The sequence below is a fragment of the Melanaphis sacchari genome, unplaced genomic scaffold, assembly GCF_002803265.2.
Source record: "Melanaphis sacchari strain LSU unplaced genomic scaffold, SCAv2.0 Contig1_pilon_pilon, whole genome shotgun sequence".
Classification (NCBI taxonomy): Eukaryota; Metazoa; Arthropoda; class Insecta; order Hemiptera; family Aphididae; genus Melanaphis; species Melanaphis sacchari.
Window position 1 is genome coordinate 7,526,138 of NW_020270976.1, and position 22,425 is coordinate 7,548,562.

At 36.6% G+C, this 22,425-nt stretch overlaps 1 protein-coding gene across 1 annotated transcript in view; it reads right to left on the minus strand.

Moving 5' to 3' along the window:
- LOC112593085 (zinc finger protein castor homolog 1) overlaps positions 1-22,425 on the minus strand; it is an 85,046-nt gene that overhangs the window by 51,494 nt on the left and 11,127 nt on the right. The window contains 3 exon segments of the mRNA XM_025337344.1: positions 4,522-4,669; positions 4,672-4,717; positions 4,719-5,391. Coding sequence (XP_025193129.1) covers positions 4,522-4,669; positions 4,672-4,717; positions 4,719-5,386 — 862 coding nt within the window. The 5' untranslated portion in view covers positions 5,387-5,391.

A 22,425-nucleotide genomic window follows, 5' to 3' on the forward strand; every position in this document is an offset into this window, starting at 1 on the left:
ACGTCACGAGCGGTGCGCAAAATTGCAGCATTTCAATTGCACTCGTCAAGAAGGGTCATCAGGGCGGCGGCGGACGGTTTTATATTATATATCCTATATATAAATATAAGTATACGTAACTTAACCTAACCTATCGTGTGATGTATTTGTATGTGTATACACGCAGGGAATTCGCTGACTTGACAAACCAATAATATGTAATAACATGTGGCTACTTCAAAATTATATAGACGATATATAATATTATATGTGCACGACACGAAACGTAGTTTGGTGTGAATTTTGTAATACTCAAATATAACATTATGCAGCGTTTCGTCTGCAGTGTAAAGTCGACGCGTGTATTATATTATTGCTGCAGTCAGAGCGATATTGACACTAAAACACTCGAATGCATAGAAATTCACGCAAAACTCTATTCATTCCAAGACACCCATTTGTTTTGTATATGCATCATAATATAGTACTCGTAATATATTATATATTGTTATATTTATAGGTAAAAGTCGATATAAATTATTTGCCAGAGATTAGAATACGTTTGACACACTACAATGGCATATTTACAGAGAAGTTTATGCTAAATAACATATATTATTAAAAAAAAAAATGTTATCGTATGTATAAATATAATGTTATGTTAAAGCGCATTTGTAATTTGTATGCATATTATTAAATAGGTTAATCCTGTCGCGCGCTCTTGTATTGGCTAGTCACTCAAATATACTTCTACGTGTGTCGTATTTGTTCGTTTTATTTTGCTTTTACCACAGGTATGGTGAAATATCGAAATGCTAATGGCGTGAGTCATAATAACGTTATAATTACATTTTTACGTGCATATCCATTTGTACAATGTAGATACAACCCATACATAAGTAGATGATATAATATTATTATGTACATAATATGTTTTTTTACGCAGTCGGTACGCGATCAGACGTTGATCGGAGACGATTTTTATTGTTTTTTTATTTATTTTTTATGAAAACGACTCGTTTCCCCGACAATGGGTGACGATAAAACCAACAGCAATGGGGTGTGCTGCAGGGAAACAAAAAAATCGTTCGGGTGGTGGTTCGTATACGTATAACGATATTTTTCGAACAATTAAAAATCGTACAACAGGGACAGTGCAGTAGAGGTGCGGGGCAATAGACAGAGAGCCGCCGAGGTATTGTAGAGGTAGAGAGAGAGTGAGAAAGAGAGAGAGAGAGTGATAAAGTGAGTAAGAGAGAGATTGATCGAGTGAGTGGGAGAGCGACGGCGTGTGGCGGGAAGGGAAAACGACGAAGAAAATATAGTCAATAAAACGCACCCCGGAATATAATAGAAAAACGCGTCCGTCCGTCTGGGACAGTTAAAGCTATCGTAAAAGTTTCGCGTATCGCGTCATAAAAACGGGGCCAACATGGCCGGGCGGTTCCTTCAAGACGGTTTTGCGGCAAATTTTTTCCCTTCGACCCGTTTCAATGTTACCACCGACACCACTACACCAGCCACCACCACCGTCGCCGCTATTGCCGCGCCAACACTATAGGAATATTTTCTTGGTTTTTTTCCATGTTTTTAAGGCCAGCGCGCACACATTGGCCATAATTTATTGCAGATGTTAGCATACGATTTGTATCGGCCTAAAAAAAGAATATTATGACCATAAAAAACAAAAAAAAAAAAAAAATGAACGAGTTTGCCGCCGCCGCCGTCTCCCAAAGACAGACGGTTTTTACAACCCTGTGTATGTGCGCGTGTGTGCGTATAACGCTCGTTTTATTTTTCATTAAAATAAAGTCTCACTAGACTTATGTTTTATTTTATTTTTTTGTTTCCGTTAAAAACTCCACAGGCTTATAATACAGCTCTTTTTCCCTTCTGCGAATCTTTAATGACCAATAAAATTCGTACATTAGTCGTGTATGCATGTATAATACATATTATACTATATAGGTGTGTGCGGTGACGAGTAACGATAATGCGTTCGGTTCCCAAAACAACAATATACCTATAATACTCGTGTAAGTATTATAACAAACGATATATGGTTTGGAATCGTGTATTTTTCTTCACGTACTTGCAGTGTCTTCCGAAATCCACATCATCGACGTCTGAATGCTGCATGATGTTAGGTGCCAGTTCGAAACGTATTTATACAGAATAATATAGTGTATATAATGTCGTGTATATACCTACGATATATCGTTGTTAATTACGCGTCATTCGAAATATAGAAAGAAAAATCTCCATAAAACGCCGCTCGCGTATAAGTCATCGGGCGTAATGTATATACCAAGCCAGTACGAACGAGTGTATAAAAACTGATTCAAAACGTGGATGGGCGTAAGTGGGGAAGGGGAGGAAGGTTTGATTAATCGTTCCCACGACTGAGATGAGGATAATGATTGCTGAGGTGAGTCGACACATTCTTACAAAATTTACAGGTGCCACGACTACAACACGGGCGCGAGCGAGCGAGCGAGTATATGTGTGTGTGTGTGTATGATGATGATGATGTGTAGAGCAGCGGCGGTGGCAGTATGTGAACAAGTCCGACGATGGAATAATAAGAATAATAAAAAAATAAATATTAACCAAAAGAAATGTGAAAAAATTACCGAACGAAATGATTTGAAATTTAGACGTCGTAGATCTATAGGTACCCGCAGAGTAGATTATTCATCAAGGACGATACAATACGCACGAATACCTATTCCTCTTCGTCTGTGCATCAAACGCCTCGCGTAAGTACGCGATAATTCGTATACAATACATCATATATCTGTATGTACCTACAATAGGAAATATGTATATATTATACAAGTACACAGTATGATGTTCACTACGGGTGTGCCATCCGTAGATATTCGTTTTAGACGGATTTAGTTGAAAATGTCGACATCTGACGTTATATTTTGTACCATCTGTTAGAATAGGATATTATTGAGCAAGTCGTGTTTGGATCGATTAAAAAGTAAATGAACGAAAATTTATTATAACCTGATAAAAATTAGCATGATCGGGTATAGAGTGAAATTTTTATTTTTCATGGCTCCAAAAATAAGACATTTTTGTTTTTTAGATAATGGTACACGCGCATACCGCCTCATGAGTATAATAAAAAAAAAAAAAAAATAGAAAATATTCATCCAGATAATTACGAAGCGTATTGTTTTTTATTATAACGTTGTTATGCCTTCGAATTCTGATACACTAATTTGTAAGTTTATGTCAATACGTCTTATAATTTATAACTAGGATTATCTATACCTAATAACAAAATAATTAACAAGTAATTAAATGATATTATAAACTTTATAAAAACGATAATTATCCCGTATAAGTAATTGGTCCGAATGAGTTGCAATTTTTCAATATATTTTTTCCCAACTGGTCCTAACTCGCAACGTGTTCTGTCCATAGTATTATTGTTATTACTTATTATATATATTAAGCCGTTGCGAGCGCGCACATCGGCCGGCCCCACGAGACGTTTTAATTATTGTTTTATTTTTTTTTATATGTATATACATTAATCAATTCATCTCGCTTGATCGAGCGACCACTCTGCCTGGAAACACGTTTTCGTGTAATTGAAACCGCGATACATACCTAAATACGGATGGTTGCGTCAAAGCGTTCGGATTTACATTATATTATCGTAACAACCTCTTCTTTCGTCCAACCTTTATACATAATCATTTTTCGGGAGTATTCTGCACATCCATATAAACAAACACACACACACACACATATTATGTACAATATATTATACGTACACAATATACACTGCTATTAATAATCGATCGCGTGTTCGGTTTGGACACGAATTCAATATTCGAAACGTCCGCAGGCCAACGTGTTCGTGGCTACCGCACGCATTATGTAAACATCTCCTCGTTAGGATCGCCAGAATAGTACGTATATCGTATAAGCACACCGCACATACTGTCAAGTGCTTTATACGCCGATTAGACTTTATTGACTTTCGATTTACACCGTTTAAAAGTTACCCACAAACTATCGGTTGGGTCGTAGTACAATATCTCTCTTCGACGATTTGCTACGCATTATATTATAATATAGTAAACACCCATGATTCGCCGCGATGTTTGACGCGCAATCGTGAGTTTAAATAAATTAGAAATCGAAATCGAGTTCAAATGTTACTGTTATTTTTGTGATTAATTCTTAACCTATCATCGATAGCTACTCTTTCTGTTCACTTTTAGACGATTTAATGTTTAACACACCGATAAAATATAGGTGTACAAGTTAAATGGTTTTAAAACATTATTTGACCTATGGTATTCTCAGATATTTCTCCTTACTTTTATTTCAGCTCAAAACTTTTAACGAGTGACACTTTCGAGTGTTCGGCTATTATTATTATCAACTATTTTTGTTGCCGGTTGGAGTGGTCTAACGTGCCTTTTAATAATGTCTGATTATAATTTACGACAAACTAACTCAAATCGAATTCGACGAGCGTTTATAAGCACGGTAACTACGTATTATAGGACTTACCGGTGGAGAAGTTAACCATCGGCACGTTGTTGGTGATGGCGTCGGCCACGTCCGTGTTGAGCCCATAGATTTCCAGCAGCTCGCGGACCGTGTTCTGAGCGTACTCCTTTATATCGGTCGCGTCGTGCGGCTGGTGGTGTTGGTGTGGCCGGCCGCGGCCGCGGCCGCAGCCGCTAGCAGATGCTGGACACCGTGGGGCGGCCGCTGCCGCGGCGACGGTGGACTGGCGCTTCCGACGGCGCCGCGCCCGCGGCCGGGCCTGCGGTACGGCGCACGTGAGGTCCATCGGCGCGGAACCGTCGTCGACGCGCGGCCGCTTGGCCACGGTGGACCCGGTGCACGCGCTCAGATCGAGCACCGCGGCCCCGGTCGAGTCGCCGCCGGCCGCGGCCGAGTCTCCGCCGGCGGCCCCGTCACCGCCGTCGCCGCCGTCTTCGGCCGTGTCCTGCGTGTAGCTGATGTTGCGCGGCTGAAAGTTTTTCCGCTTGTTCCGCGTACTGTGATTGTTGTTGATGTTGTTGTTGTTGTTGTTGTTGTTGTGGTTGATGGCGGACGCGTTGGATCTGGCCGCCAGGCAAACCGGCTGCTGTTGTTGCAGGGCGTGGTGCTGCTGCAGCTGACGCTGACGGCGGCGTTGGTGTTGCTGCTGCTGTTGCTGTTGGAGACGGTGGTGGTGGTGCTGGTGTTTGCGTTGATGGTGATCGTCGTCGTCGTCTTCCTCGTCACGGGTCCGGTCGGCTTCCGCTTCCGAATCCGTGTCTTCGGCCGACGAGAACACGCCCAGCGGCGGCGTTTGCACTTTGCTATGCCGGGCTGCTGCCGCCGCCGGTGCAGCCAACAATCCCGTATCGGCCATTGTCACCATTCAATCTGCAATCATAATATAACACGCATACGATTATTTACCTGCGCAGACGCCATAATTGATTGTAGTGACGTTAAAAAAGCAAAAAACAACAGTTATTTGTTCACTCAAACGCTTCAGTTAATCTACGTCCCTAATAGTGTAAGATATTGTAGTATAGTATGTAAATGCGAAAGTTTAAAAAAAAAAAAAAAATGTTTCACCGATACCTAACGAATATATTTAAAATATCAATTCAAATATTTACGTCAACGGTCTCGGCTTTTGGCCTAATAATAATTGTCGTCGACAGCCGGTCAAGTCCGTACCTACGTAATGAAATACACGACCGATTGAAAAACCAGGAATATTGTTTACAACGAATGTAATGATGGGGCGTTGATCGGCCCGGAGAGACATACCGATATAATAATAATATGAACACACACGTATATGTTCGGTTTAATACAATGTCTAGGACACCCACAATAATAACGCGATGTATAAATATATATCGCTGTATATAGGAGACTACGCTATAAATATATTATAATAAACCGCGACGACAATAATAATAACGCGACTGTCTTCGGTGTCGTTGTCGTCGTCGACGTCGTCATCGTCATCGTTGCGCCCGGCGCCTCGGCGTGAGTATAATACTTATATATACATATATATATATATTATATACAGTTTTATCGGAATACAGTAATATACGGCGATATGCGTCCGACGGACACGGGAGGCACCTGTGTATAATAAATAATAATATCCTATTAATACATAATATTATATAGACGTATTGCTTCCGGCCATCGGTTCCCGCGTGTCCTTTTCACAGTGACTGCGACGCGTGTATAGTATATTATAATACGCGATGCCCACAAAAGGATAATATTTTATTATATATATATACATTTGATATAATGGGACACGTATAATGTATGGACGTGGGAGAACTCGAGGTGGACGCGAGTGCGCGTGCGCGGGTCTCGTAGTATGCGTATAATAATATAATAATATGACACTTTTCGGTTTTCCAATTTTTTTTCTTTCTATAATATGCTACCTATAATACGACTGCGGTCGCCACCGTCCTCGTATTTCGCGCACGTAAAACAGTAAATCGAAAGTCTCGATACTATAGGCTAAAGTACAATCGACGGTGTTGGAATAAAAGAGTCGCTATAGCCTATACTATATAAGTATATAATAATATGTATTATATAGGTACGTTCGCTATATTATACAGACGAGACAATATAAGAACTCAAATCGGACGACCGACCGAACAGAAAAATAAAATCAGACATTTTTAACAATTTTAACAACGTATACATGAACACGCAGGAAATGACATTTTCAAATTAAAACCGCGGAATACACCACTGAGGTGGAATGCGAAAGGCGCAATTTTGGCGCAGTGACATCGAGGTTCCGTGGATGAGACGCGCGGTGCATGTAAAGCATAATGTACTGCAGAATTGCAGTTTATTTATCATATTGTGTATCTACCTATACGTACTAAATACCCAGAATCTAGTGCATACGGAGAGCATGGAAAAAACTATTGATAGTTGTACAAAAACGGCACCCGCTATAACATCGACCACTATTTTTTTCCGCTTCAGTCCGGCGGCTATTAATTTTTACCGACCGGAATTCACCAAATAAGACAAAACAGGACTTGATACACAGCGTTGTTAATTAATATTCTCGTGTCGTTCGCTAAACGGATTTCGTTTCTAAAACCGCAAGAAAAAAATACCATACGTTAAAATCTGATTTCTATAGTGCCTAGCGCACTATACGTCCGCGATAATCGATTTTCAAAACGGTCTAGACGGAGTGAAAGCAATACGGATAGGTCGCGTCGAGTATTACGCATTTATTTTGCGCGAGTATATAATTATAATGACGGACATGTGGACGTAATCAAACGTATAAATACAAGCCTATATTCAAAAAAATTGTCAGATAGGAAAAATATAATAAAATAATTTAACAATAAATCGCAAAGGTCAAACCAAATTCGACGAGGGGTTGACAATGATCAGGTGTATTATGATGGGAGCGCGGAAGGAAAGCCCCTGAAATCATTAGTCACACACGAGCTGTTCGTAAAGCATGCAGTATATGCCGATCCCCAAATATATACATAGGTATATATAGGTACTCGTTCAAGTGTAGGTCGAGCCGAAAAAAATAAAATAAAAATAAAACGTGCCCCGCAAATCAATGAACCGTATCCACACGGCATATCGTCGCGGTGTCTTTATTTTGGATCGGTTTCGTACCCTCCCGGTTGCAATTCAATACCGCTGCGAGGGATCACCACTTAATAATTCGCTTTTCGGCCGATGTCAATCAATAAAAACAAAAAAATAAACCGTAAACAGATGCAAAACAGACGATCTGTCGGAGCGGAGGTCGTACATTATGTTTTATGTGTTATATAATGCGGAATAAAGGGCAAATTTCGAGTGAAACCAGCGTTATGTTAGTGCGTGGTTTAATAACCTATAACCATATGACTGTATAGTATATTACACATATTACTGCAATGTTGGCGGTGTCTCGCCCGACAAACGTAATAGGTCGTCAGACTGAACAGTCTGACTTTTGTAGTGATCGATGTTTTTCGTTTTAAATTATTCGAAAAACAATAGGAGTTGGGTTTCAGCTAACCTTTTGCACTCGAATAATAAAATCGGGTTGCCGGAAACAACAACAAAAAAAAAAAAAAAAAAAATACACATATACTTATAATATAATAACAGAAAAAAACGCTGACACCTGGTTACTGATAATATACAGGTGTGGTTCCCTTGGTTGTAAATGACACGGCCGCCGTATAGACCGTACAAAGTATAGTATAAGTGCTTTGCATTTCGTAGAAAAAAATTATAATATAGCAATAATAACGAAACGGTTAAATACAATAATAAAACGGTAGACTATGATATTTTATAATAATTATTAATTTCCCTATGGCGCATTCGGCAAAAAGATAGAATAATTATTATTATTGTGTTTGTTTTATGAGGGTATTTTTTTTCAGATCGACAAGATTTTCGGCAGCTGCAAGCGACTCTAAAAGTAGCCGGCTGCAGCAGCAATAGGTAACCCATGCATTGCAGTGAATTACGGAGTAAACGACTGTATTAATTGCACAATATAGTACGCAATAAGATTTTTGAAAAAAGTGTTTTCCCTTTTCTGTTATTTTTTTCTCGAAAAAAATATTATTGTCCGCTATTGCAGGCGTATATATAGTATGCACATTATACATGTATTATAGACACCTATAGACTAGGACTATTATACATATATACACATACAAGACATTGCAACTGAAGGACGTCCTTTTGTGCCCGTTCCCACAATGTCTCATTGTGTTTTACTGGAATTTCCAATCGCCCTTCTTGCGCGCGCTCCTGTCCTTGTCGCGGCTGCTGCAATCTGGTCTTATAGTCACATTTGCTGTGGGATTCAAGTTGAGGACGCATTCCAAACTGATTTGTGCTTGCTGACTGGGAGTATCGGTCGCTACGCAAGGCTATATGAATGAGAGATACTAATAAGAATATACTGATCATCTACTCCCTACGGCCTATCTACGATGTTTTTGAAAAATAAGTTTTTTTTATGTAGGTACCCAATTTTAAAAGAAATTAGGCCACTTTTGATATGAACAAAGTAATTATATCTAATAAAAAACTATAAAATTTTTGATTAAAGCATTGCTATTATAATAGCACGCTACTGTAAAGTGTAAAAACTAGATTTATCTCTATTTCTCATTGAATTTTTATAGATGTACATTGTACATGTATTATATTTTTATTTAATTATAAATATTATAGAAAATCGTGAATTTGTGCGTAAATGAATTGAATCGATAAGTTTTGGCAACGTTCATTTTCGTTAAGAGGCTAATAATAATAATAATAATAAGTTAATAATAGTATTATTGCGAAATTGAGCTTTTACAACCTGACGTAAAGGTCATTTTATATTTATACACAACAAACGTATAACAACAACCAGAGGGTACGAAGTGTGAATATGATGACGATGATGAAGTGGACGTCTACTCCCGATAAAGGCGATTGTACGATATGTGTATGCAACGAGATTTACACATCTATAATGCACGACACGACAATAATATAGACTTTCCGTATTAAACAAACAAATTTACATTGTGTGTATTTCGTGTGCTCAAAACCTACGTATATCTACTGATAGTTGCAAATATATCGAACGGTCAGATTAGGCGCGCGATGTACATGTACTGCAATATCTCACGTGTGAAACATAGTGATACGCACGTAGACGAATATCGCTAAAGTCAATGTTCGAACAAATCGAATTTTTACGCGATCATTTTAGAAATTTATCGTTAATAAATATGGACTTACAACTATAATAGGTACGCGATCGGACATGACGAGTAGAGGAGGTTGACCCAAACGACGATGGTGGTATGTATAATATTATAATGATGATATATATTATCGATTACATTTATCGGAGACATTAACGTCGGTGCATGAAGTCAATGCGACGCCGCAGCGGCGTACTCGCGTGCTATTACGCGAGCGCCTTCTGTAAAAAGTATCTGTGCAGCATCACATTGTAATAAATTGTAATTTATATTTAAATAAAAAGCGTGAGCCAACTTTTCTATATTTGTGTAATATAAATTATAATATATTATATATAAACATATATATTTATGAGCAACGACACACCGTGTAGTACACAACTATGTAGGTAATACACCGACGACAGTAATACGAAAATACGGTTATATAGGTCCATCGTCGGTAGGTCCGGGCGCCAGCGAGTCAAACGTGCGGCTGATTGGTCACGCCGCAATCTTCCGGTTGTTGCAGTCTGACGCCGCTTTTATAACATGCGTGTACCTACTGTACCTACTTAGGTATATGATACAGCTAGTGAGTGTATATTGTATATTTATATGTATATAGCATACACTATGTCGTGTTATCGCATGTTATTCTTTTGTACCGGTACGATATAATATTATATACTACGCCACTACGGTATATCGTATAATATGTGTGCGTATATAGTAATAGCTATGATTCGGTTTTTTTTTTTTTTTTATTATTATTATTTTTCTGTTGTTCAACGCACACACAATATATAAAATAATGTGTACGATATGTAATAGAATACAGTGTGTAGTTTGCTCCGGGTGTCCGGCCACGAGTCGGAAAAATAAAATAATAACAAGTTTCCGATACGCGTTTTATACCTATTTACTATACATTTATGCGTTTGAAAATGTACAATCGTTTGCGAAATCGTATAAAATTATTTATTCGTGTTGGTCGCGTGGGCGATGTATTAACGTATAATGCGTGTGTTATAACGCAGATATTACAAATATACATGTATACGCGTATATTGTATCGAATCCAATTCGCACAGAGTCCATATCTATCGACGTATATTAAACATACTCCTGGGCCAAATATGTACAATGTACATAGTATTATTATAAATAATAATTTATTTAGTCGGGCAATTTACGTCAAAATTAAATTGAACAAGGTAAACGTTGTTAGGTACCTAAGTACTTACACTCGGCAGTATATACATGAGAATAAAACAGGATAAAGTTACATTTACGACGAAAACAATTTGTTCTACGTAACTATAACGAGCCATCACGGCTCATCAACTACAAATCAAATTCTAAAGACTGAAAAAAAAAAACGCGTTGAGTAAAACTTAATTTGAAATTATATGAAGTTTGTACTATTGGTGAATGAGTCGTGATGTCGGTGTCGTACGGACTAGAGAAAAAATTGTGTATTAGTAATTAGTGGAGATAATACAGAATTCGATATTTTTAACTCATAGTTATACTTATACCTAATATTATATACCTGCATGACGTCTTCCGGATATAAGTAACTGTGAATTATGTATCTACGCCAAGTGCTGACTTAACGTTATAATCCGTAACATAATTTATTACGTTGCGGCGGTGTGTTAATAATTTTGGCCGGCTAAATCAATTTTCTACAACAGCAGTGCGACGACATTGGTCAAGTTTATATACATAACACATATAAATCATATAATATATTATGATCGCTTGTTTGGAGTGTGTATATCTATATTAAATTATAATATATAGGTACACACACACGTCATGTTCTTATACACTGCAGTCGCGAAAAAAAAGAACTTACCTGCCCACTACACATAAATATATATTATTAATAGCTGGTATAGGTATAGGTAATAAGTATACGAATATATCATAATATTATTATTGTGTGTTCAGAGTTTTTTTTTTTTTTTTTATAGTGTTCGCGCGTTGTCGTGACAGTCACGTTGGCATACCCCACTCGACTTTAATTATTGTTCGAGTAATGTACATTTTTTTTTTAGGTATAAAAATAATAATTGTTGAAACGCATAGTACCGGTCAATCGAATCGCACCACTGTTACAATACATATAGGTACTAGTTCGTAAATTTAACTGAAATCACACCGCAGAGAACGTTCTAAATTTCAGTGTCACGTAATATTAATAAGTATATCATTATGTACGAGTATATTACAATAGTAATATATCATATTATAGACTGTCTATACCAATATATTATATACTCAATGCAGCTTTCACAATCAAACGTATCTAATAAAACGGCGATCGTTGTCAGGCTAGTCGATTATTATAGTCGTTGTGTATTATTTGATGATGGATTCTCGCACATACCTACTGTATTATAATGTACCCATAGGTATATGTATATGATAAAATAATTTACTCGTGTACATGAGTGAGGTGAGTATATTACGTGTTCACGCGCATGTATATGTGTCGATAAAAAAAAAAAAAAAAGTCAATTCGCGTTCGATACTCCAATATATATGTATATATATATTTAATATTATGTGGTCTTTGCGGGGTTTCGGATTTGCACGCAAATGTATGTAAATCGCATTGTTCGCGTTCATATTATTGTGCAACGTTACACTCAATACTATACAATATACATATTACATATACGCGCTAAAATGCGCGCGTGTAATAACTATATAGAAGACAAAAATTATTCGCGAAACGATACGTCACTGCCGATGGCATTTGTTTGTATTCGTATAAATGTTTATTGTAAATTGGAATAATAGCAACGAATTCTCCCGAAATAAAAATCTGGCAAGGTCTGTAGAATTATATTTTATCTGTACAATGATTGCGAGACGGCAACAACGTATTAGGAGTGTCGTGTATACTCACGTCAACATTGCGCGGGGTGCAGTCTCTGCTCAAGACCTAATTCAATTTCGAATAATATTATTACGTGCTATAACGCGTGTTTTATTATTATTTCAAATGCTGCAGGTATAAAGATTTTTGAAATTATTGTTGTACCGTATACCTACTTGTTGAATACATTATTCGGCAATAATTATCTATACAGGCGTAATGATATTGGTATAACCTTGGATCAAAATCCCGCGAGTTCTAATGTATATACGACAGCACGAAACGATCAAAAGAAATATAAAAACAATAAGGTGGCAAATTCAACACTTTTAATGATAACATATAGATATACACGTTTCGCAGTCATTAAAATTCGCAAATATCCCGAAAAATATGTATTATAATGGACGTCACACACGCAGTAAAATCTACAATGCGTATTGTATATATATATATACCTTTTTACTGTTCGTTAGTGGTCCAAAAGAAAACGAAAGACATCGTCTAATATAATATAATATTATGATCCCCCCCCCCATCTGACAACGATGACGACGTTTAGAACAAAGATCTGACCGTTTTTATATACTATATTATTACTATTATTATTATTATTATTATTATTATACAGATGTAATTAAATTCCCGTCATATTTGACGACGTCTGCGAACAAAAGAACAATAATAAATCTTTGTTTTTGTCAAAAAAACCAAAATAATTAAGATTCCCCGGTTAGTTAAGAGAGGATATGATGAGACGCAGAGAAAGAATACGAAGAAAAAATAAATAAATAAATACGATGAAGGAGTGTGTCTGCCGACTATCGTCTCATACGAAATGATAAATGACCTCAAAAAACACTGTCTGCCGGCCCACCGTAATATCGTCTAAACAAACCCAGCTCTGTGTATTCTTTTTCGTATTTTACCCGAGTTTATACGCATCATATACGTCAGTGAACGTGTAGTGTGCAACGCATGTATATATATATATATATAAATATAATATAATATATTATGTATAATAATATTTTTTCTCTCTTAATTTTTAAATTTTATTTTTTATTTTTAATTAAAATATGATTAACGAGCCAATAAGAACGACCTCAGCAGGCCCGGAGAATTAGTGCATGCACGATGTATCCATCGCAGCGCAGCAGTGGCGATGGAGATTGTATAATGGAATCTAATTAGCTTCAAGGGTATATAATATTCGACGAGGATTCATTAAAGGACCGTTTAAATATTATTGTGTTCAAACGGGGGAAAAAACGAATTTTGGCCGACCCGTATAATTTCTTCTGTATACATGTATATTTTTTTGTGTGGAATATGCATTTTTTCCTTTTCGATGACTCACGCGCAAGCGTTTCGTGCTTCTAAAATTGACACCGGGCTTTACGGCGCTTTTCATTAAAAATAATGACTCATATCGAATATTAGTATTTACGACGCATACCCCGCCCGCGTACGCCTTTACCACTATAGCTGTTTTACTGTAGGGAAGAATTAAAAAAAAAAAATAAAAAATTGAACTCCTATTCATATGCAAACACACACACAGAAGTGAGTACCCCTAGCACGTAACGAGTTCTCAAAGAGTATTAAAAAAAATATATATACCCCTTCTATATATTTTATTATTGCTATTGTGTTTGTTTGTCGGTAACCCTTACATTCTTTTTTTAATTTTTTTCCCTGATAAATATACATGTATAAAGTTCCCATCGTCCGTTATTAATATTTGCATAAGTCGACCGTACAGTCGCCATTTTGGAATCACGAACCCGTTTTAAGTTTCCTTTTGTTTTCAGCCTTCCTCCAATTTTTTCCGAACATATTGATCATCATCATCATGGTCAACGCTCCCATAATCCTCCGCCGCCATCGTCACTGCCCCGTAGAACATGTCACCCGAACGGCGTATTCCCCCAATAGATAAGTATATTTATAAATAAATATATATATGAATTATGTGCGTAGCACCCTTGTGCGCTGCAATGGTCTTTTTGTGTGCGAGTGTGTGTCCGTTTGACTTAATCAATTTCGAAATCAATTTCAAAAATACAAAGCATGACGTTCAAACGACAATAATATACGTATGTACTTATTGTCTCCTACGTTCTTGTGCACAATACATCGTATAGCTACACTACGCAGGAAAATCTTATAGGTGTAAAAATTTAAATTTTATTTTTATTGTCGTCGTACATTGATAATAAAAACGTTTAACTATAAAAACGTATTTTTGGACGTACAGCCGTCGCCGAATATTATATATTATTAAACAAAACGCCTTTAATTTCTAACTACAGTCGTTTATTGCAGTTTGTTGTAGTAGGCGTGGGTACGTATATTTCAACAATATTATCCCAAAAAACTGGGTATCTAAATGTGGCAGTTTTCGGACGATATAATAATGTACGTTCTTCAAGTTTCGTAAAGATTCACCTCGTAAATGTATACAACAGGCAATAATATAACTATGGGTTATACGCGTATGGGTTCAGTGATTACGCGCAAATGTAATCTTTAAACGTTTTATGGGCACATCATGGTATGGATTAACGATAAGACGAATCCGATCGTGGCGGAAAACCGACGTCGGCCGACCGCGTGTAAATAATATTATTATGATACGAATATTATGGCGGTAATAACGCGCGAACGGCGATCGAGCGATGTAATTATTATTGTGCACAGTATACCGAGCGGGAAGAAACGCGCCAACAGACGGATATAATAATGATTCGGAATAATTATTGAAATGGAAATAAAGGAAAAAAAGAAAACGAACATCAATTATTTTTATTTATATTATAATATACCTGACGGTCGGCGGTGACGAATACGTATAACGGTGTGGTGTTCGACACGCTTCCGCCGCCGTTCGCGCGTTCGCGATGGCGTCATGCCGAATCGTCGTAGTCTCCGCTCCTCTCCACGGTCGCAGGCTGCCATTATAAGGCGTGTTTATTATTATTATTGTTATTATATTTATTGAACTTTTTTTTCTCCGCGGACAAGAGGTGGCGAGCAAGTCGTATACATTACAATATAATACATAATATAATACGCGTACTGCGTAGGCACCTATATATATTATTATAACTATGTGTACAGACGAGTTCGCCAATTATATCGATTCAGCCGACCGAGATGTAACGCATTTATATCAAATATAAAAAAAAAAAAAAATAAAAAATAACGGAGGGTTATTAACGCAAAATCGTCCAAAATGGTATATCATTAAGAGGGACATAGACACTATTAATATATACATTCCTATAGTAACATTTTAACACCTATTATACTTTATGCGATATTATTATTTAGGTAGGTATCTATATTTATTATGATTATTTTTTCAACGTATCATTATATTATATTTATATTATATACGATGGCTATTTAACTGTATGGTTAGACGTCACGGCCGATCCGGTTTTTTATTTTTTTCAGTTAAACACAAAAAAGATCGCCCGCGGAACATATCGGATACACATTATACATATTATATATATTTATACACATACACAGTCTCACATAAAATATCGTTGCTTATTCTTGGAATTTAGAGTAAAATGCGCGCGCCCACAGTCGAATTTCGTTTTTATGTACATCACGTGTGTGATGTGGGCACTTATATCTAAACCTACTTCTTACTTACGTTATACAGTGTGTGTGTAAATAGAGTGCGCACTGCGTAATAATAAGTGCTTTAAACAAGTTTTTTTGAAAGCGCGAAAAGTGACGTCCGTGCCTTCCGTCGATGTAGCTGCCACCCCCTCTGTGCGTTGATCGTGAACGATTATTAGGTCGGACAGCAGAAAAAAAAATAAGCATCTCCTCTTTTAAACGACGGGCGAGATCTTGATAGAATGACGTCAAGGTCCAGACGATGTGCGATAACTATAATATCATATCACGATGGGAAAGCGGACGAGAAATAAAACGGTAATAAAATATTATAACATATATGTAATATTTATACACATATACCTACTTTATTTTTCAATGAATGAATGAACCTTTTTTTGGTGTGTGCGTAACCTATCAAAAGTGAAAGGATGTAACACATTTGTTATGTTAATAAGATTTATTTAATAACCGACGATGCTTGGTGAATATGTAAATGCACGATTCTTTTGTTGAGTATTTACAATATTTTCGTGTAATCTGCGATAATGAATGCGGCGCAGCATCCGACCCTATTTATATATAATATAGATATGAATGTATATATGTGTGCGTGTGTGTGTGTGTATGCCGTATGCGTATAAAACATCTTTTAAGACAAAAATATTAAAAGAACACACGGATTTTACTTATTGACGGGTGCACGTTTCCTAACCGGATCGCACGCGCAATGAAATCTTGTAATATCGCGAGTATACTGTAGTATTATAATATATTATAATACTACTCCTATTTTTACCATCGCCTAAAACTGTTTATTTTTTTACATCTGAAATTAAATCGTTCGAATGATAGTAATTATCCGTAAAAAATAATTAGTATGAGTGGTATTTAATATGTGAAATTGTATGTATTTTAAAGTATATGTAAAAGTATACCATCGCAGTTAAAACAATTATCGGCTGAAAATATTACAAATTATAATATTATTTATAGTTATTAAAACACTCCTTTTTTTCTCACACACACAGCTGTTAAATTGTTTTCAACAAGAAATCGTGCACTCATTCTCAGTCACGTGAAATCCAATAACAGATATATAATAATAAAAATAATACATAAATTGACCGTTAAATCAATAATAAAGAATAATTAATAAGAGAGTTAAAAAAAATATGATATGCGCAGCGTCGTTTGCAGTGTACTTGTAAAATAAAATTAATAAAAAATATTAATAATTATGCAACGCAGATTGATTATATTATTATGTATATTATAATATGAGTATATCCAACGAGTCGCAGAACTTGCGAGAGTTCGTTTTTTAGTTTATTCAAGAAAACGTGACAAGCCGCTGATTGATCGGACCGGTTGGCATATAATATTAATATAATATGCGGCGGAGTGGAGGTCGCGTCGGAATGCCGAAATCTAAAATTGCCAACTCCCTGGGGGTCTGAAAATCTTGCATTAATAATTTAAATGAAAATACGTGTAATTACTGTTAACATGCGTTTTTTGGCAAAAAATGTGTTTACCTCGGTATGGGAATTGGGAACGGCCTTCAAAATACACAATTTCACCTGTATATTATAAGCCTCTATAGACGTACATAAATACTATATACATGTATATTACTTGATGTATTCCACACGTCGTTATTTACAACTCAAATAGTGTACAGACTTAAAAAAAAATATCAGTATTTTGTCGATTTCTATTTTTTTGATTTTAAGCCAACACATATCAATCTATATCTATTAGGAGGCGTGTCTATCCTATTGCAGGTGCGCGAAATCAACGCGTGCGTTACGATATATATATATTTAATCGTGTAAACTTTACGTATATTAGGTATCCACAATTACAATTTTTACAGGTGTATTAAATATAAGCGTTGACCGCAATGTACTCGCACAATTACGTATATACGTAATGCCTACCGAGTACCGAGCATCAGTAAAAATCGAACTAAATGCTGTTCATGATATAGCTGTTGCTAAATTATATTGCAGACTCAGCGACTTGAAAGGTTATATTAATTTCTACGTAGGTATACATTGCCGATAAAAGTTATTATTATATTTTATTATCATTGATCATATCGAAATATCGTTCTATTTTTTATTTTTTTCGTAGCTTTTATGATAATATATTATGCATAATATGTATGGTATATACATATATAATACATAATATTACTTTAATATATGGACAAGAACGTGACCTCATAGTAATACATAATAATAAATTGTATAAATATTTTAGCACGCCCAGGCCCGTACATTTATATTCATAATATAATAGAGAATATTCTATATTATCGCTAAACTCGATAATATGTAAAATATTATAAACGCATAATATACGTGTGATTCGGTATTAATAATTCGAATCCGTTGCTGCAACAGTTGCAGGTGTCTACACAATATATTATATTATAGTTATCCGTATTATACTGCAGTGTCCGAGCACCAACGCTTTGGACGAGTATAGTTTTTCAACGCAGAGGTATATTATATACAAGCATACAACTGCATAAGTTTTGCGCATATATTCCCTACGGGTTGAGACTGTTGTAAGTTTGTGACTTGCAAGTGCTTATATTTGTACATAATAATTCGTCACTACACATTTAAATACTACCTATACATATATTTACGGTATAACATGATGAATCAAATGGAATTTTTCAATCAATAACCCCCCGCAACACATTCATTACAAAAAAGCAAGTATTATACTCGTTTAATGGATCCACATTGGAGCTACATATCTCCCTAATCCTTACCCTCTAAACGTCAAATAAAACTATCGAGTTACACCACAACGGCCGCGGTCGTGTAACGAAATTCACATGTTCAGATAAGCGTTTAAAAAGGCTGATGTACGATAAATTAATATACACGTTAAACAGATTATAATACAGTGTACAGGTAATATCCCTCTATTCGATGTTTAAGTGTTGTTTATAATTTCCGAGTTTTCCACCCCAATTTTTAAACATTATATTACATTATATACGGTCTGCTTATTATTGTAATATAGGTAAATTGTTTTTATGAAATTTGACTTTTTATCTGTTCATATTTTTTAATAGGGTACAAGAAATCACGGTGAATTTTCGAAAGAGAACTAAGAACACAAAAAGTGTAAAACCGATTAGAGGGGCTCGCATATTGTACGAGAGTGGGAGGGGGCGGGCGTTATCGTACTGCAGAACGTAGGTACGCTTGGCGTCATAACACGTATGATAATGACGGCATATCTTATAACATGGTCCTGGTGAACGGAAAATACCTAATATACCTGATAATGAATCTCGAGGAAAAAAAAAAAACACGGAAACGCAATATTCTCATCTGGTTGCCGGTGGGTCCCCGTCCGTACACAGTATGGAAATATCGTGATCGTTACCTATTTGACAGCTGATATTCATTTGGAAAATTCTGTTGCTGCCGATCGCCACGCGAGATAATAAATCGACATAATAATATTTGTCGCGCGCGCATTAACGTGTCTCGCCGGGCCGATAACACGCGACAGATAACGGTCGGTCGCGGGGGCCGCGGTCCGAACCGGTGGGCGAGCGCGCGCGCGCGCGCGTTTCCGATGTCACGTGCCCGGCCGAGGGCTGCGGCGGCGGACCGGCGGACCGACTCGGCGCGCGGGGCCGAGGGTGCGAAGAGCGTAACCGCCGGCCCGGGAGAACCGGTTGATTCATTCACGGTCCGTTTACGCCGCGGCCGTCTAGCTCCACTCGTCGTCCACGTGGTCGGTTGCGTGCGCACACGACTCGTTTTTTTTTTTTTTTTTTTTTTTTTATTTATTATTTTCTGGTACTCTCTTATAGTATTTATTATTATTGCCCGTTCAGTATCATTACAAGTGAAATATTGTGATTATTGTGATATCGTATGCGGCGGCCGTCGCAATGTTATCGGCGTGCAGCCGTGCTGGGCTTCCGCGGTTACCGGGGTAGTTATGGTATATGGTCAGGTCGTGCGACGACCGCGGCGCGAGGCGGGTATTGACGGACGACTACAAACGGATTTGCGGCCGTGTGTGAGTACGACGAAGAGATCCGAGATAACCGGATTTTCGAAATAGTTTTTTTGAGTTCGCAGCACGCGGAGAAATAAATATTACCGACTTTAATGCGATGTTTTTATTCAAACTAGCGCTACACGAAGTTATGGAGTACCTATACCGAGCTCATAATATGCTTCCCTGACATCAGTCTTCTACTCGTGTTTACGTATTCTATGTAACTTATGATACTTTATTGTAATATCGATAAAATTAACAAAATATTTTGTATAACATTTTAGTAATATTGCGCCTCGACATCTTTTGTACGTGATAGGATGATTCGAAGTTCGATCGACAGAAGATAAAACCCATTTACCCGAAATTGGGCTAGGTTATTTTGTTTAGATATCATGATATAATAAAAGGATTTTATTGGAAACCTGTCGCTGTTTCGGTTAATATTATATTATGTCACGACAAACATGAATATTATAGCACTCATTTATGCATGCACTACAGTACTATATGTTACTGAAGTCCCACAATACGCTTTTGTCAAGCGGTACAAAAAAACTACAAAAAGGAAAATGTAAAGTGCCAGAGACGGCATCGCGGTTATTTCTTTTGGTATTTTTATTATTACGTATTTTTATTTTTATTTTTTGTTTTTTTTACATAAATGGTCTTATGGACATTCATCGTTGAAGACAACGCGCAAGGTTCCCTAAATCATCGTACTACGCTTTAATGACGAATAATAATTTACATATTATTATATTAATATAGGTATTTAAAGTGTAATGTGTATTTAATGTAATTTTCTCTCTTTCTTTGACCATCTCTCAATCCATCTGTAGTCGTATGCCTATACGTCAGCTCGAATAGTTATATTATTGATAAAAAAAAATATTAGAAATATAACATAATCATTGTGCGTTATAACGAAAACAGCCGTCATTGCGTTTTTAACCTTTTGGGATTATGACGACGGCGGCAGTGTCTGTGTATTGTAGGTTGTGGGGTGGAGGTGGATGAAATAATATTATACATCCATTAACACGTTTTATAGGCGCGGCTGCGTACCCATGTACGGTGTATACATAAGTATATAAAACGAACGCGAGTATTATTTTTTTCTTTCTTTTACCATATAATATTTATTGTGGGTATATATATATATGAAACGATCAGTATTCTTGGCGCTTTTACAATAGCTCCAAAGAGATAATAATCACATCACACAAAACCGTACAATCTTTTTGTTCTCGAGATCGTATACATAAACATATATATATATATATATATATATGTGTTATATAAAGGCGAGGATATCTATGTATAATATTATTATTATGGTATGCGCGCGCGTCGATCAAGTGGTTCTCAGCGTGAAACAATATTAATTATACGTTAATTGCTCCTTTTGTGTGCGGCCGGCCGGCACGCCGTTTTCGGTCTATGCCGCTGAAGCTTTATAGTAGTGTGACAAAAGGTGAAAATCACGTTCAAATTTTTTTTTTAAATGTACACTACACCTTTGTTGGTGTATAGTCCCGAAATGGGCGCATAAACAACATAATGTTTTAATTGGAAAATGGAAAAACGTGGACAGAATCGAAGGAAAAAAGAAGAGAAAACGAGCGATAATAAAAAATTACCGACATATCCTTTATTGGTTGTAATGTACTGTATAGGTATGTATATTATTTGTAGACCGCGCGATTTCTGTTGGTATTTTAGTTTGCGGTCAGAACGCTTCTGACAACCGGAGCACGCTATACTGATGAGCGGTTTAAACATCACCGCGAAACGGGTGACCACAACGTTTGCATAAAATAAGGACGTGCTGTACATAGTATATCTATATATATATATATGTGTTGGCAGGCAGGTATAATATTAGCACGATTAAGAAGAAGGAAAAAATTGGCGAAATTACAGTGTATCCGATTTGAATTCAACCTCCGGGCGTTTTACGGTTTTTTCTTTAAGAAAAAAATAATAATAATATTAAAACGGAAAACATACGTCAATCTATCATGATTATATGAAAACTGGTCTAGTATAACCGGCAAGCGGATGGCGCGGAGTTTTTTGATAAAATAATCGTTTTGACGAGATTGAACT